We start from the raw sequence: 12,025 nt of genomic DNA, 5'->3' as shown, positions 1-12,025 counted from the left end.
AGAAGCGGGTTTTGAGAGTAGGATTTGATTGAGAACATAGACTAAAATGGGTGATGGGGAACTTAAATCTAACCATGGGTTAAAAGAAATCATCACAAGTGGTTTTTTATTCAAAAGGCCCCAGTGGACTTATTCACTAACCTAAAAGGAAAATACGAGAAGAGAGGAGGGGGAAGAGGGGTAGTGACGCTTCTTCCTCCTCCCCCCTCTATGGGATTTTCCTTTATGACTCACAAAGAGAAATATCGACTATAATATTGATGGAGTTGAGTTTACATGTATAAACAGTTCTTAAAACTAAGTTCTTATCTTATGTCACTCATGAGATCATTTCGGATAATATACTTTCACACTTTTTTTCTCTTTTTTTCTCTTTGAATATAGAAAGTCCAAAATCATTGAAAGTAAGACAATGCAATATGCATTTGTGTTACGTTCTTTCATGTTTCTCTTTTTGTAAAAGATTAATACAACATTTTGTTTTTGTTTTTATATAAGTGAAGCGATATTAGGAAGGGAGGAATCGAACATGCAGAGGTAAAGGAAAGAAGCTAAAGAAAAATAAATGGGCCTAATCTTGGGCTGAAGAAAAAGGAAATGGGCCCAGTACCGGGCTAAAGAAAATAAAGTGGGCCTAGTCCTGGGCTTGAAAGATCATTATGATTGTCTTGCTTATTGTTGATCAAGTGCGCGAAACAGAAGCACACAGCCATGGCGGGAAGTGACCCACGGAAGCACCTCTTCAACTTAATTCATGATTTCGCCTCCGAGAAGTCGCACGGAGGTACAGTCCCTACACAACTTTTACTATTTTGCATTCGCTTATCTGTTTGGTTCCCGAGAAAATGTAGATGAAAAGGAAAAAGAAAAAGAAAATCATTTTTCCCGAGAAACGTAGAAATAGGCACTAATAATTATGTACTATGAGCTCACTAATTAAGTTCAATTCTGTTCCCGCTAGGTTTTATTGGAAATTAAACGAATAATTTTTTCTTCGCATTTTTTGAATTTCGCTGAAATTTGAACTGGAAAACTTTGGATACACATGTTTTGAGATATGCAGAGCGAAGAGTGGTAGGTCTGAGGAAGCGAATTGAAGAGCTCCGATCTGAGCTAGAGGTTTCAAATGCAGAGCTCGAGGAAGCCAAGCGCAGCAAGGAAACTACTGAGCAAGATCTTAAAGGATACGAAGTTGAATTGGCTATGAATGAAGCTACGATTCAAACGCTAGAGGTTTGTTATTTTTGCACAATGATTTTGTTCTTAATTTGATTAGGCTTTAATCGAATCTTCAATTCAGTCAAGGATTTCTCTGACTCAAGACCAGATTTCCACAGTCGGATCGGATTTGGATGCTCTTAAGGTATTTTTACTTTCTGTTTCTAGTAATTTAATTAAATATTTGTCTACTGATTCTCATTTTATGTTATTTTTGCTTGGACCTTGGAAAAGAACAAAAAAGGGGCTTCGCGGTACGAAATTTTCATCTCAATCGTTTGTTAATTATTTTCAAATTTTTAATTTTTAAAAATTCTAATCGCTTGCCTTTTAATTATTTGCCATAATTGTCTACGCAGAGATGAGTTTATAAGCCAAATGTTTGAGATCAACACTCAGATAAGGTTAGCCTCATTTGAAAAGAAAAAATAGTACTTGTAACAAGTTCTCAGAGCATTTTGGAATACATGGTGTATTTGTATGCCCCATTTATAGACAAATTTCACATGATTGCTGTGAATGCTATTTCCAAAATGTTTAGTGCCTTCCTGCAGTTACTAAGTTACTATCATAATCGTTAAAAAATTTGAATGCAGGAAGTTCCAAGAGTCAATTGCTCGAAAAATTTATGAGCTCTTGTACAATGGAAGTACAGAAGGTGATGGCTTGTGTACGCTTATCCATTAATCTATATATAGTATTGATCTCTGAACATGTGCTGTTCCATCTTATTTTATTTTCACTTGTTGAATCTTCTAGTCATTATTAACTCCTACATCTCTCTTTAGGTCTTCAATATAGATCTTTCTCAAAAGAGGAGCAAAATGATCGCATAATGTAGCTTGGGTAGAAACTAAAAGAACATTGCAATTTTGTTTCAGAAGAAGATCCCAAACTAGTGAAGGAGGAGGTTACTGAAGGTGCTTTAAGTACACTTGAAGATATGCTTGCTGGTGTAATATCTCAGACAACCGAAGTGGAAGTAGAATACAAATCAGAACAGAACATTGAAAAGCAGGTAGGAAATTGGTCATTGAAACATTCCCAATGGCTAACATTACAATTTTCTAAACGCATAGTTTTAGTGTTCATGTTAGTATTTCCCAGGAAAGAAACATGAAATTGACTGAATTATCTGGAACTTCTGCTTCTGTAGCTGCAGCAGGCGCTGATTGATTGTGAAAGGAAGGTATTCTTGATGGAGGAGATGTTACAAGCAACAAAAGCATTGCAGGACTTGACAAGATATCCTTTTCAAGATTGCATTGGTTACTGAACTTAATCAATGGTTAAGCACATTATATATTATTCCTCTGGAACATGTAGAAAGTTAGAATGCAAAGAAAATTGCCCATCTCATATGGTCATTAGTGATGGATCATGGTTGAATGAGTTTAAAGTAGTTCCACGGATATGAACAATTCATAAGCACAGTCAATGCACTGCATAACAGTTGATTGCTTGAATTTTTCATCATTTGCAAAACTGCCTTAATTGAATGCAGTCCAATCCGCATGAGCTATTTGTACAAGCTTCTTGGCCAGCTTTCTTCATAAAGTGAATGCCTGTTTTAGTTATAAGTAAATGTAGAAAAAGAAAAGGAACATTTGGACATTTGCAACTAATAGTCATTAAATGGTTGTTGACATTTTGAAGGTTCTTTTTCCGGTTTTCTCGGCAACTAAAAGAAATTTCATGTTCTGTAAAACAACAGAAAAGAAAAGAAGAATAGAGAATTCAATAGCTATGTTGGTTTTTGTGGTTTTCTTTCTTTTTCTCTAAGTACCATATTTTGTGGGCATGATCTACATAAGTTTTGGCTTTGACTGGAAACAAGCAGACTTCTGAATTGGAACAGATTTGTGCTACCGTTGGTGAGAAGTTGCAGAGGAGATGCATATGTCCCAGTTGTCATTTAGACAATGTGGGGGTCCTGGGTGGATTAATGGAGTCAAGTGAGGCAAATTAAATATTTGTAAGTAATCTACTTCATACAGCCCCACTTTATGTGTTCATTTTACCTAGCATGTAATGTACTGGAAAAGAGAACTTGAGGAACTATAAATCTACGGCACTCCTATTCAGTATCAATTACCACAGTTTGCCTTTGAATTCAATGGCATACAGGGGCCTTTTTTCGACAGATTATTTCATCTCATTTCTATATTGGGCATACCTGTTTGCGTACTTTATAGCATCTAACTCATATTGCCCGGTCATAAAAAGAAAAAGGAAAATCCTTAGGATGAAGAAGAAAAAAAGTCACTGGAAAGAAGATTAAAAATTTCGTGACACATTTTAGAGCACGCATGCAACAACACGATGTGCCAAAGGCTAGCTGCAATCACTGTCATCTATTTGTTCTATACATCTTGTATTATGTGTTGGTGATGCTTGTAAATCCTTTACGATCAATGATATCAATGTAGATTCGGCCTCCTCATCATGGTTGCTCTGCTCCTGCATTGATAAATTTATTCTTACTATCCCGACAAGAAATGTAGACTTGGCCTCAAACAACTGAATTTTATATATACTGATATAGTTTGAAATTATTAGAGAAAACTTACGGTTTCAACAGGAGGTGGTATGGTGGGAAGAATGGTATGCCTTGAAACGACTCTTGGATTAGTAGAGTTCACTACTTCTACCTGTGTAGAGAAGAGGGCAGAGACGGGCCGATGGTCAGAGAACTTACTCTCGCTACGGAAGTAGGAAAGCTGCGTCAACCCTTTTCCATACCATAGAATTCTATCACACCTGCCACCATAATCAAATTACCTATTTAATTTTTATGTACCAAAAGAAAGAAATTTATCTTCTTGTGATCTCATCCATTATTTTTGCAAAGCCATTTATATCAAGACTCACGGGAGGCATACTGGGGGTAGACAAATTAGTCTGTGCCTATCTCTTAGAACCTAGATCCAGGGCAGGGCCTCATGAATCCGTAAATTGTAACCTAAAAGAGTCCAAATACTCAATAGTTTTTAAGGAAGAGATTATAGCTATTGTGGTCATGTCTGGGTGAGAGAACTGAAAATCTAGCCTGGCTCTTACCATGCTGGAGTCCTTTGCTTCTCTCCTGATCTGCTTGGAACCCCACCGGAGTAGCGATTGCAATTTGATGAAGAATACTTGTAGGTAGGTGCAAATTCTATAGCTCCCTCCTCCCATCCCTGAAATACCCCACCATATTCTCGTTCCCTACGAAGCTGATCAAACTCTTGCAGTGCTCTCCAGTCTAGTTTCTTTATCAGCTGCCTGGCTGAATTGTCCTCCAAGTATAGCCTATAGTTGAGATCCCCGAACCAGAATATCCGACTGTTTCACAAAGAAAAATTAGCACGTTAAGGATGACTTCCTCCATTCTTTGATAATTTGACTCAATCTTCTTCCATTGTTTAATTATTGATCCTGAAATCTGGTTAGAGTTTTACAGATTCCTGAGAGAATATTGAGTTTGATTATGTTGAATTCTAAATCTTGCAAATTTGTCCTCCTATCATTTTGAATTCCAGGAACTCTTATAATTGTTGGGTTGAATAGTACTCATTAGCCAACCATTTTGTGTTCTTGTGTGATTTATATTTTTTCACAAATGATGAAGTTAAAGAACCTTTTCTTGATTATTGCAATGATCAATGCTGAAAACCAATAACTGGAAAATTTTACTGCTACATTCTATTGGGAGGAACACGTACTCGTGTCCTAAGATGGTGAGAGGATGAGGGATATCATCGTCTGCAGGAGATCGAGGGAAGGACGTTCGCCTAAAAATCTCTGAGACTTGATGGTTCCTTCTGCCTTCATCTCCTTTCTTCTCACCGGAAGCCAAATGGGCAACAACAAAGCAGAAACTAGTTCCTTCGATTGTCATGCTCACTGAAACCGAACCTTTGTTTCCCAAATAACCCATGATGCCACACGCCACTGAACAAACTTTAACATTTGAAATGCAATACTTGTTGACCAAGTCACTTTTCATCCATACACTAATGAACACTCCTACCATCTTCTTGCTTGCCATTAGCTTGTACTTGCTGCCGCCCTTTGGCTTTTCATGTTGGCTTCTTGATTGCTCTCTCATCGACATCTCATTGTTGCTCATCCTGCTTTCAGGTTCAGAATTTTTCACATAGTGGCAGTTCTCACTTGGAATCGGATGCCATATAGGTGTCAGCCAAGGGCACCCATATTCGTTGTTGAGAGTTTTTCCTATCAGCAGGTTCCAATTTCTTGCTTCGGTTGGGTCTTCTGCTCCGAGTACATTTCGGGTCTTCAAAGGCACAATCTCCTGAAATCTGCAAGCTAAATTGCTAAGTTGTGGCATTGGTTTATATTAATTTCTCATATCAATTAGAGAAAAAATTAAGAAATTATGAACACTATTAATGAAGTCCAGGTTTATAACATACCCAAGAACATACATGTCTGCCGCATCCTTAAGATTCAACCACTCATCCAAATCCACCGCCAAGCTTCCTATGGGAGACCTTCCAGCAACATTCCAAGTCCCCACAAAGACTCTGAAAAATATATACCAATATGTTAAAAATCCATTATGCATAATTCCCTTTGAGATTTTTTCTTCTTTTAACAAATTACCTCAACTCATTAGTTGAAGTGCATGGATCCATCTCCATGGACTGAAAGAGAATATCATCCAAGTAATCTTCACTTTCGTCTTCACCCCCATCTGAAGAAACAAAAATAAATCCAGTAATCAAACAAACAGTTGAGTCTGGATCGAATGCTATGGAGAGAAGACGAGGAGGAAGAAGAAGAAGAAGAAAAAAAGAACTCCATAGGTAGAAATAACAAAACCTGAAACTTGACTCAGTTGATAAGGGTCGGCTCTCTTGTGGTTTCCTTTGAACCACTTTCTGAACCGTCTTCTTGGATTATGATCCTCGCTGTCCATGGCTAATTACAGCAGGGTCTCGTAAGTCCATGCAACAATTACAAAAAGATAGAGCACTTTGTGGACAGGCTTTGTGCAACTTCCTGTATCTTGCTGATCAGACGAAAGCTGTTCACCTCCTAGCATGGCTGATCTGGTTCCATTTGCTGTACCGGACACAAAAACAAAACGTGGATTTAGCTGTAAAAATCATTGTATCTACCGCCTTATGCGAAAGCAATTGAAAGCCTAGAAAGAGACAAACACAAGAAGGTCATACAAACTATGGCTCCAGCGGCAACCCCAAGAGAGAAGGCATACCCTACACTACATATAGTCAAATATGGCTAGGAATTAGTGTATCTATGAAAAAGATTAAGTTCTACGTCCCCTTTGCTTGATGATTAGGGTTGCTTGGTTGGTGCTTGTCACATTCGTCTTGTGAATTTTAGGTGACAATTAGTTCATTCAAGCTAGTCGTTGATGTATTTTGAAACCCACTTCTATCAACGGCTCTCTCGATGGTGAATCCATTTGCACCAACCACTCTTCATTGATTGATTGAATAGAGGTGGATTAGTACTAATTTGGACCTCACCGCTTGGGGTTTATGTATGATAAGTTGCTTTCCCAACTCTTGATAAAATCATCACACCATCAGTCCATGTGATGCCATGGATAATGTTGGCCCGTTGCAGTAATGGCACCAGCTGCTATAGGTTTGGATTTATTGCATGAGCACATGAAATACACCGTGAGCGTGACAACAAAAAAATAAAGAGGAAAAGCAAGAACGTCTATGGTTTCAATAACGCAGAATAAATAAATAAATAAAAGTATATACATGGATGATGAGCACATAAACTATCACATTTATTATCCCTAAATATATTTGTTAGTAATTGATTTTCTTACAATTTTAGTTAATTAGGTTTGTTTTTCACTTTTACACTTGCTTACATACCCATTACATAATTGATGATGATTTCATTATTTTATCTTAAGGTTGAAGAAGATTATTGGATGCTAGTAGGCAAATGGTGGCAAGATTTATTAAAAAGATTGCAAGATGCACCACCTTGCCAAAGAGAAGAGAAATGCATGTAAGTGCATGATCAAGTGTTCAAGTGGAAGACATATTCAATTCATGCATGGAGTGGATGAAGCAACAAACATGATGGTGGCTTGAAGATGTGGAATCATGAACTATTAAAATTGTGAGTTAAGCAAATGAAATGAAGGATGATGAGAAGAGGTGCAACACTTAACCAAAAGAAAAGATTGAATAACAAAAGCAAGTAGAAGTGGAGCAACAATTGAAGAAAAGAAGAAACAATGAAGAGATGGGTTACGGTTGTGCATTGAAAGATGAAGAATTTGGAGAATGGAGTCATCAACACTATGGAATAAGTAATGGAAGCAAATTGGCAATTGGTTTGATGCAAGTGGAATACATATTGAATTCATGAATGGAGGGATTTAATGAATTTAGAATTGCTCCCATTTTCCTATAAATAGGAGGAGCTATGGCATTGTAAAATCACACCAAGCTCCACAACTCTTGAGCTTTCTCTCTTCCCTCCATCTTTCTAAGTTTTAATTTTTGTTTTTAGTTTTATTTTATGGGGAACTAACTCCCTAGCTAAGGCTAGGGGGAAAGCTTTTAATATGAGTGTGTAATTGTTATTAGTTTGATCCAAACTTAAGCTTTAATGTGAATTTGTAGTTTTTGTTCAAATGGAATTTGTAGTTTTCTTTTTAATTAATTGATGAATGTTTGATAATCTATTTCATGGGTTCAATCATGTTTTTCCCATTGTGTAGTAAAAACTTTCATGCTTTTAAAAGAGAAGAGAATTACTAAAGATTAATAGAATTTCGATGAAGTTTATTTTTTTGATAGTTTGTTGCCAATGGTACAAGTTATGCTTAGAATACTTCTAAAGGAAATTAAAAAGAGCTTTAATTATTTTGAACAACTACAAAGGAAAATATTTTGTGGATCAAATTATTAAGAGTTGCATGCTTATGTTAAAAGTGGAAACCCAATGCCTTAGTGTTTTAATCAATTAAATTTTCTTTAAATCAAATCTTGCATAAATCAACCTCTCAATCACACTTGTTCTTTTTCATCTCTGTTATTTTCTTTACACTGCTCTCTGTGGATACGACACTCGGACTTCCGAGCTACACTACTATACGACACCTCCCTTGGGTTTTGCAAAGTGGTGCGAACAAATTGGCGCCGTTGCCGGGGAGCGGCTGGTCAAAGAGTACAGAGATCCCCTTGGTCAGAGGTTTGCTGGTTATGTGAAATTCTTCACATATGGTACACTCTTTCCAACTTTCATCTTATTGTTAATATTTTTTTTTATTTAAATTTTTTGTTTTATTTTATTTTTGTTTTTGTTTTTTTATATATTTATTTATTTACTTTATGCGACCTAGAGATCATCTAGGAAGGTTTGTCAAAAAGTCTGAAACTGTTAATTTAGAACATTCTGCTTCAACTTCTTCAACTGAAATATTCAACAAATCTGAAAGCATGGCAGCAATTGTGAATGATGAACAAGAAATTGCGAATAATGAACAAATGGTTAATGCTCAGATTGTGAATGATGAAATAAGAGAAGTAGTTGCACCTAGAACTTTAGAGACATTTTTGCATCCTATTCGTGCACCAAATCCTTCATGCATCATGTTTCCACCTAACATGCCAAATTATGATTTCAAACCTGGAATGATTCAACTGCTTCCCATTTTTCATGGCATGGAAAGTGAAAATCCTTATGTGCATGTTAGGGAATTTGAAGAGGCTATTGGCACTTTTTACAATGTTCAACTTGATAGGATTAATTTCATAAGGTTGAAATTTTTTCCTTTTTCCTTAAAAGAAAAGGCTAAAAGTTGGTTGTATTCATTAAGGGCTAGATCCATAGGTTCTTGGGGGGAAATGACTCAAGCATTTTTTAACAAATATTTTCCAAATCACAAAACAATTGCTCTTAAGAAAAGAATCTCAAATTTCTCTCAAAATGAAAATGAAACTTTGTACCAAACTTGGGAAAAATTTAAAGAGCTTTTGAATTTGTGCCCACACCATGGCTTTGAAAACTGGCGTCTTGCTAGTTATATCTATGAGGGACTTCTCCCTCGTGATCGCCAATTTGTTGAGTCTATGTGTAATGGAAATTTTATGCAAAAAGACCCTGATGATGCCCTAGAATTTTTGGATGAAATTGCTGAAAAAGCTCATCAATGGACTGTCCCCAGTCTAGTTGAAACCACTGATCGTTCAAGAATTGTCACATCTTCTACTAATAAAGGAATTTACCAATTAAAAGAAGAAGATGATTGGAAATTAAAATTTGAGGTTTTGACTAAAGAGATAGCTGCTTTGAAAACGGAAAAATCAAATTTGCCTCAACCTGTTTTTCAAGCTGATGTTAATCAAGTATGTGATTCTTGTTATGAGATTGGTCATACTGTTAAAAACTGCCCAATTTTTCAGGAAATGAAAGGAGCTTATGAGGAGCGTTGTGCTACTGTTGGAAACTTCAAACAACAGTATTCTCCTTTTTCCAACACTTACAATCCAGCAACAAGGAATCATCCAAACTTTCGTTGGAGCAATGATTCACAACCTCAGGTAAGTGATAGAAATTCTTTCAATCATCAGTTTCCTGCAACTAATACATTTAATGCTAGACCTTCTTTGAGCGATACTCTTCAAGCATTTATGCAGGAACAACAGAAGCAAAATCAAAGGTATGATACCTTGTTTGGTCAAATGGTTGAAGAAAATAAAGAAATTAAAAGCCAAATTTCTAAATTGACAAATTCTTTTGCAATAAATGAAAAAGGAAAATTTCCTTCTCAAACTCAACCAAATCCAAAGAATGTTAATTCGTGTGAAACCTCAATTGAACATGCTAAGTCTGTCATTGCTCTTAGAAGTGGTAAAATAATTGATAACACACCTTCACCGAAGGAAGTTGAAAAATCTAAGAATAATGATAAACTTAACATGTCCAACTTGAATGAATCAAATGAATATCATTTTCCTGCTCATTTTCCTCAAGCTTTAAATCCTCCAAAGAAATTGAATCAAAATTCTGAAATTTTGGATGTCTTTAAAGAAGTCAAAGTTAATATTCCTTTGTTAGATGCTATTAAACAGATCCCTTCATATGCTAAATTTTTAAAAGATCTGTGCACATTTAAAAGAAAGCATCAGGTGAAGAAAACTGCATTTTTGACTGAACATGTGAGTGCATTATTGCAACATAAGGTCTCTCCTAAATACAAAGATCCAGGAAGTCCTACTCTTTCATGTGTAATTGGAAAAAATTACATCAATTGTGCTTTGCTTGATTTGGGGGCTAGTGTAAATTTATTGCCATATTCAGTATATTTGCAGTTAGGTCTTGGTGAATTGAAGCCCACAACAATGAAGTTGCAACTTGCTGATCGTTCTGTACGAGTGCCGAGAGGGGTAATTGAGGATGTGTTGGTCCAAGTGGACAAATTTTACTACCCTGTTGACTTTGTTGTTTTAGATACACAACCTGTTTTGCATTCTGAAAATGAAATTCCTGTCATTTTAGGGCGTCCCTTCCTTGCTACATGTGACGCACACATTAGTTGCAGAAGTGGGGTAATGAAACTCAGTTTTGGTAACATGACATTGGAAATTAACATTTTTAATGTTTTCAGGCGACCTTATGAAGATGATGATTGTGCAGTGGTGAACTTGATTGAAGCTCTTGTGCAAGATCAATTTGAGAAGACCAGTATTTCTGAACCTTTAGAGGATCTTTTATTGAATTCTAAAGAATCTGAATTACTTGAGGATCCGGAAATTGCTTATCTTAATTCATTATTTAATTCCTTGCAGGTTGATAAATGGACGCCAAGGTTTGAGAAGCTTCCACCTCGGAAAGAAAAGACATTGCCATCAAATGTGGAAGTTCCTAATCTAGAATTGAAGCCTTTACCCATGGGACTTAAACATGCATTCTTGGGGGCCAACAACACTTTTCCAGTGGTAATATCTTCTGAACTTGACTCTTTGCAAGAAGGTAAGTTACTTAATGTGTTGAATTCTCATAGATCTGCCATTGGTTGGACTCTTGCTGACATTAAGGGAATTAGTCCTCTTGTTTGTACTCATAAAATATTTTTAGAGGATGAAGCCAAGTCTTCCAGGGAGGCACAGCGTAGGTTAAACCCAATCATGAAAGATATTGTTAAAACTGAGGTGTTGAAATTAATAGATGCAGGTATTATTTATTCCATCTCTGATAGTAAATGGGTAAGTCCTACTCAAGTTGTACCTAAGAAATCTGGCATAACTGTGGTTAAAAATGATAAGAATGAATTGATACCTACTAGAGTTGTTTCAAGTTGGCGCATGTGCATTGATTATAGAAAGCTAAATTCTGCAACTAGAAAAGACCATTTCCCTTTACCTTTTATTGATCAAATCTTAGAAAGGGTAGCCGGTCATGAATTTTATTGTTTCCTAGATGGATACTCAGGCTATTATCAAATTGAAATTGCCATTGAAGATCAAGAAAAAACTACTTTTACATGTCCTTTTGGTACTTTTGCTTTTCGTAGAATGCCTTTCGGATTATGTAATGCTCCTGCTACTTTTCAAAGATGCATGATCAGTATTTTCAGTGATATGGTTGAGCAATTTCTTGAAGTTTTCATGGATGATATATCTGTTTTCGGTGATTCTTTTGATAATTGCTTGAGTAATTTGGAAAAAGTATTGGTTCGATGCCAGGAGAAAAACTTTGTTTTAAATTGGGAGAAATGTCATTTTATGGTTTCTTCTGGAATTGTTCTTGGTCATATTGTTTCTAATAAAGGAATTGAAGTGGATAAAGCTAAAAT

At 36.1% G+C, this 12,025-nt stretch overlaps 3 protein-coding genes and 1 non-coding gene across 8 annotated transcripts in view; 2 read left to right on the top strand and 2 right to left on the bottom strand.

The window, feature by feature from the left end:
- The first annotated feature begins 646 nt into the window (after positions 1-646).
- Positions 647-5,479, top strand: LOC110758099 (spindle assembly checkpoint component). 3 transcript variants are annotated; one of them, XR_015834644.1, is made up of 10 exons: positions 647-784; positions 1,064-1,233; positions 1,301-1,363; positions 1,453-1,472; positions 1,578-1,622; positions 1,815-1,876; positions 2,100-2,236; positions 2,375-2,464; positions 3,060-3,193; positions 5,341-5,479. XR_015834644.1 is itself a non-coding variant. In XM_088251017.1 (9 exons), the coding sequence occupies exons 1-9, from the start codon at positions 712-714 to the stop codon at positions 3,135-3,137; spliced, it is 738 nt and encodes a 245-aa protein (XP_088107143.1). In that variant the 5' UTR covers positions 647-711; the 3' UTR covers positions 3,138-3,309. The 3 variants fall into 3 exon arrangements, 2 of the variants coding, with proteins under 2 accessions (XP_088107143.1, XP_088107144.1); XM_088251017.1 differs by lacking the exon at positions 5,341-5,479 and having other exon boundaries at positions 3,060-3,309; XM_088251018.1 differs by lacking the exon at positions 5,341-5,479 and having other exon boundaries at positions 2,375-3,309.
- Positions 3,435-6,661, bottom strand: LOC110752425 (type I inositol polyphosphate 5-phosphatase 8-like). Of its 3 annotated transcripts, none has more exons than XM_088251016.1 (8): positions 6,402-6,661; positions 6,046-6,288; positions 5,827-5,917; positions 5,649-5,747; positions 4,923-5,522; positions 4,279-4,542; positions 3,789-3,978; positions 3,435-3,678 (listed from the first exon to the last, which is right to left on the bottom strand). In XM_088251016.1, the coding sequence occupies exons 2-8, from the start codon at positions 6,140-6,142 to the stop codon at positions 3,553-3,555; spliced, it is 1,467 nt and encodes a 488-aa protein (XP_088107142.1). In that variant the 5' UTR covers positions 6,143-6,288; positions 6,402-6,661; the 3' UTR covers positions 3,435-3,552. The 3 variants fall into 3 exon arrangements, with proteins under 3 accessions (XP_088107142.1, XP_088107140.1, XP_088107141.1); XM_088251014.1 differs by having other exon boundaries at positions 5,637-5,747; positions 6,402-6,657; XM_088251015.1 differs by lacking the exon at positions 6,402-6,661 and having other exon boundaries at positions 5,637-5,747; positions 6,046-6,373.
- A 2,461-nt stretch (positions 6,662-9,122) lies between these two features.
- Positions 9,123-9,229, bottom strand: LOC148296113 (small nucleolar RNA R71). Its single transcript, XR_015834910.1, has one exon. It is a non-coding gene; the product is annotated as a small nucleolar RNA R71 (small nucleolar RNA).
- A 919-nt stretch (positions 9,230-10,148) lies between these two features.
- Positions 10,149-12,025, top strand: part of LOC148296112 (uncharacterized) — a 3,815-nt gene continuing 1,938 nt past the window's right edge. Inside the window, exon 1 of the mRNA XM_088250705.1 lies at positions 10,149-11,202. Within this exon, the coding sequence (XP_088106831.1) occupies positions 10,149-11,202 (1,054 nt within the window). The remainder of the gene's footprint in view (positions 11,203-12,025) is intronic.

This window comes from Prunus avium, chromosome 3 (assembly GCF_965620075.1).
Source record: "Prunus avium chromosome 3, drPruAviu1.hap1.1, whole genome shotgun sequence".
NCBI classification, from domain to species: Eukaryota; Viridiplantae; Streptophyta; class Magnoliopsida; order Rosales; family Rosaceae; genus Prunus; species Prunus avium.
Note: the sequence above shows the minus strand (reverse complement) of the source record. Positions and strands in the feature narration are given on the sequence as shown.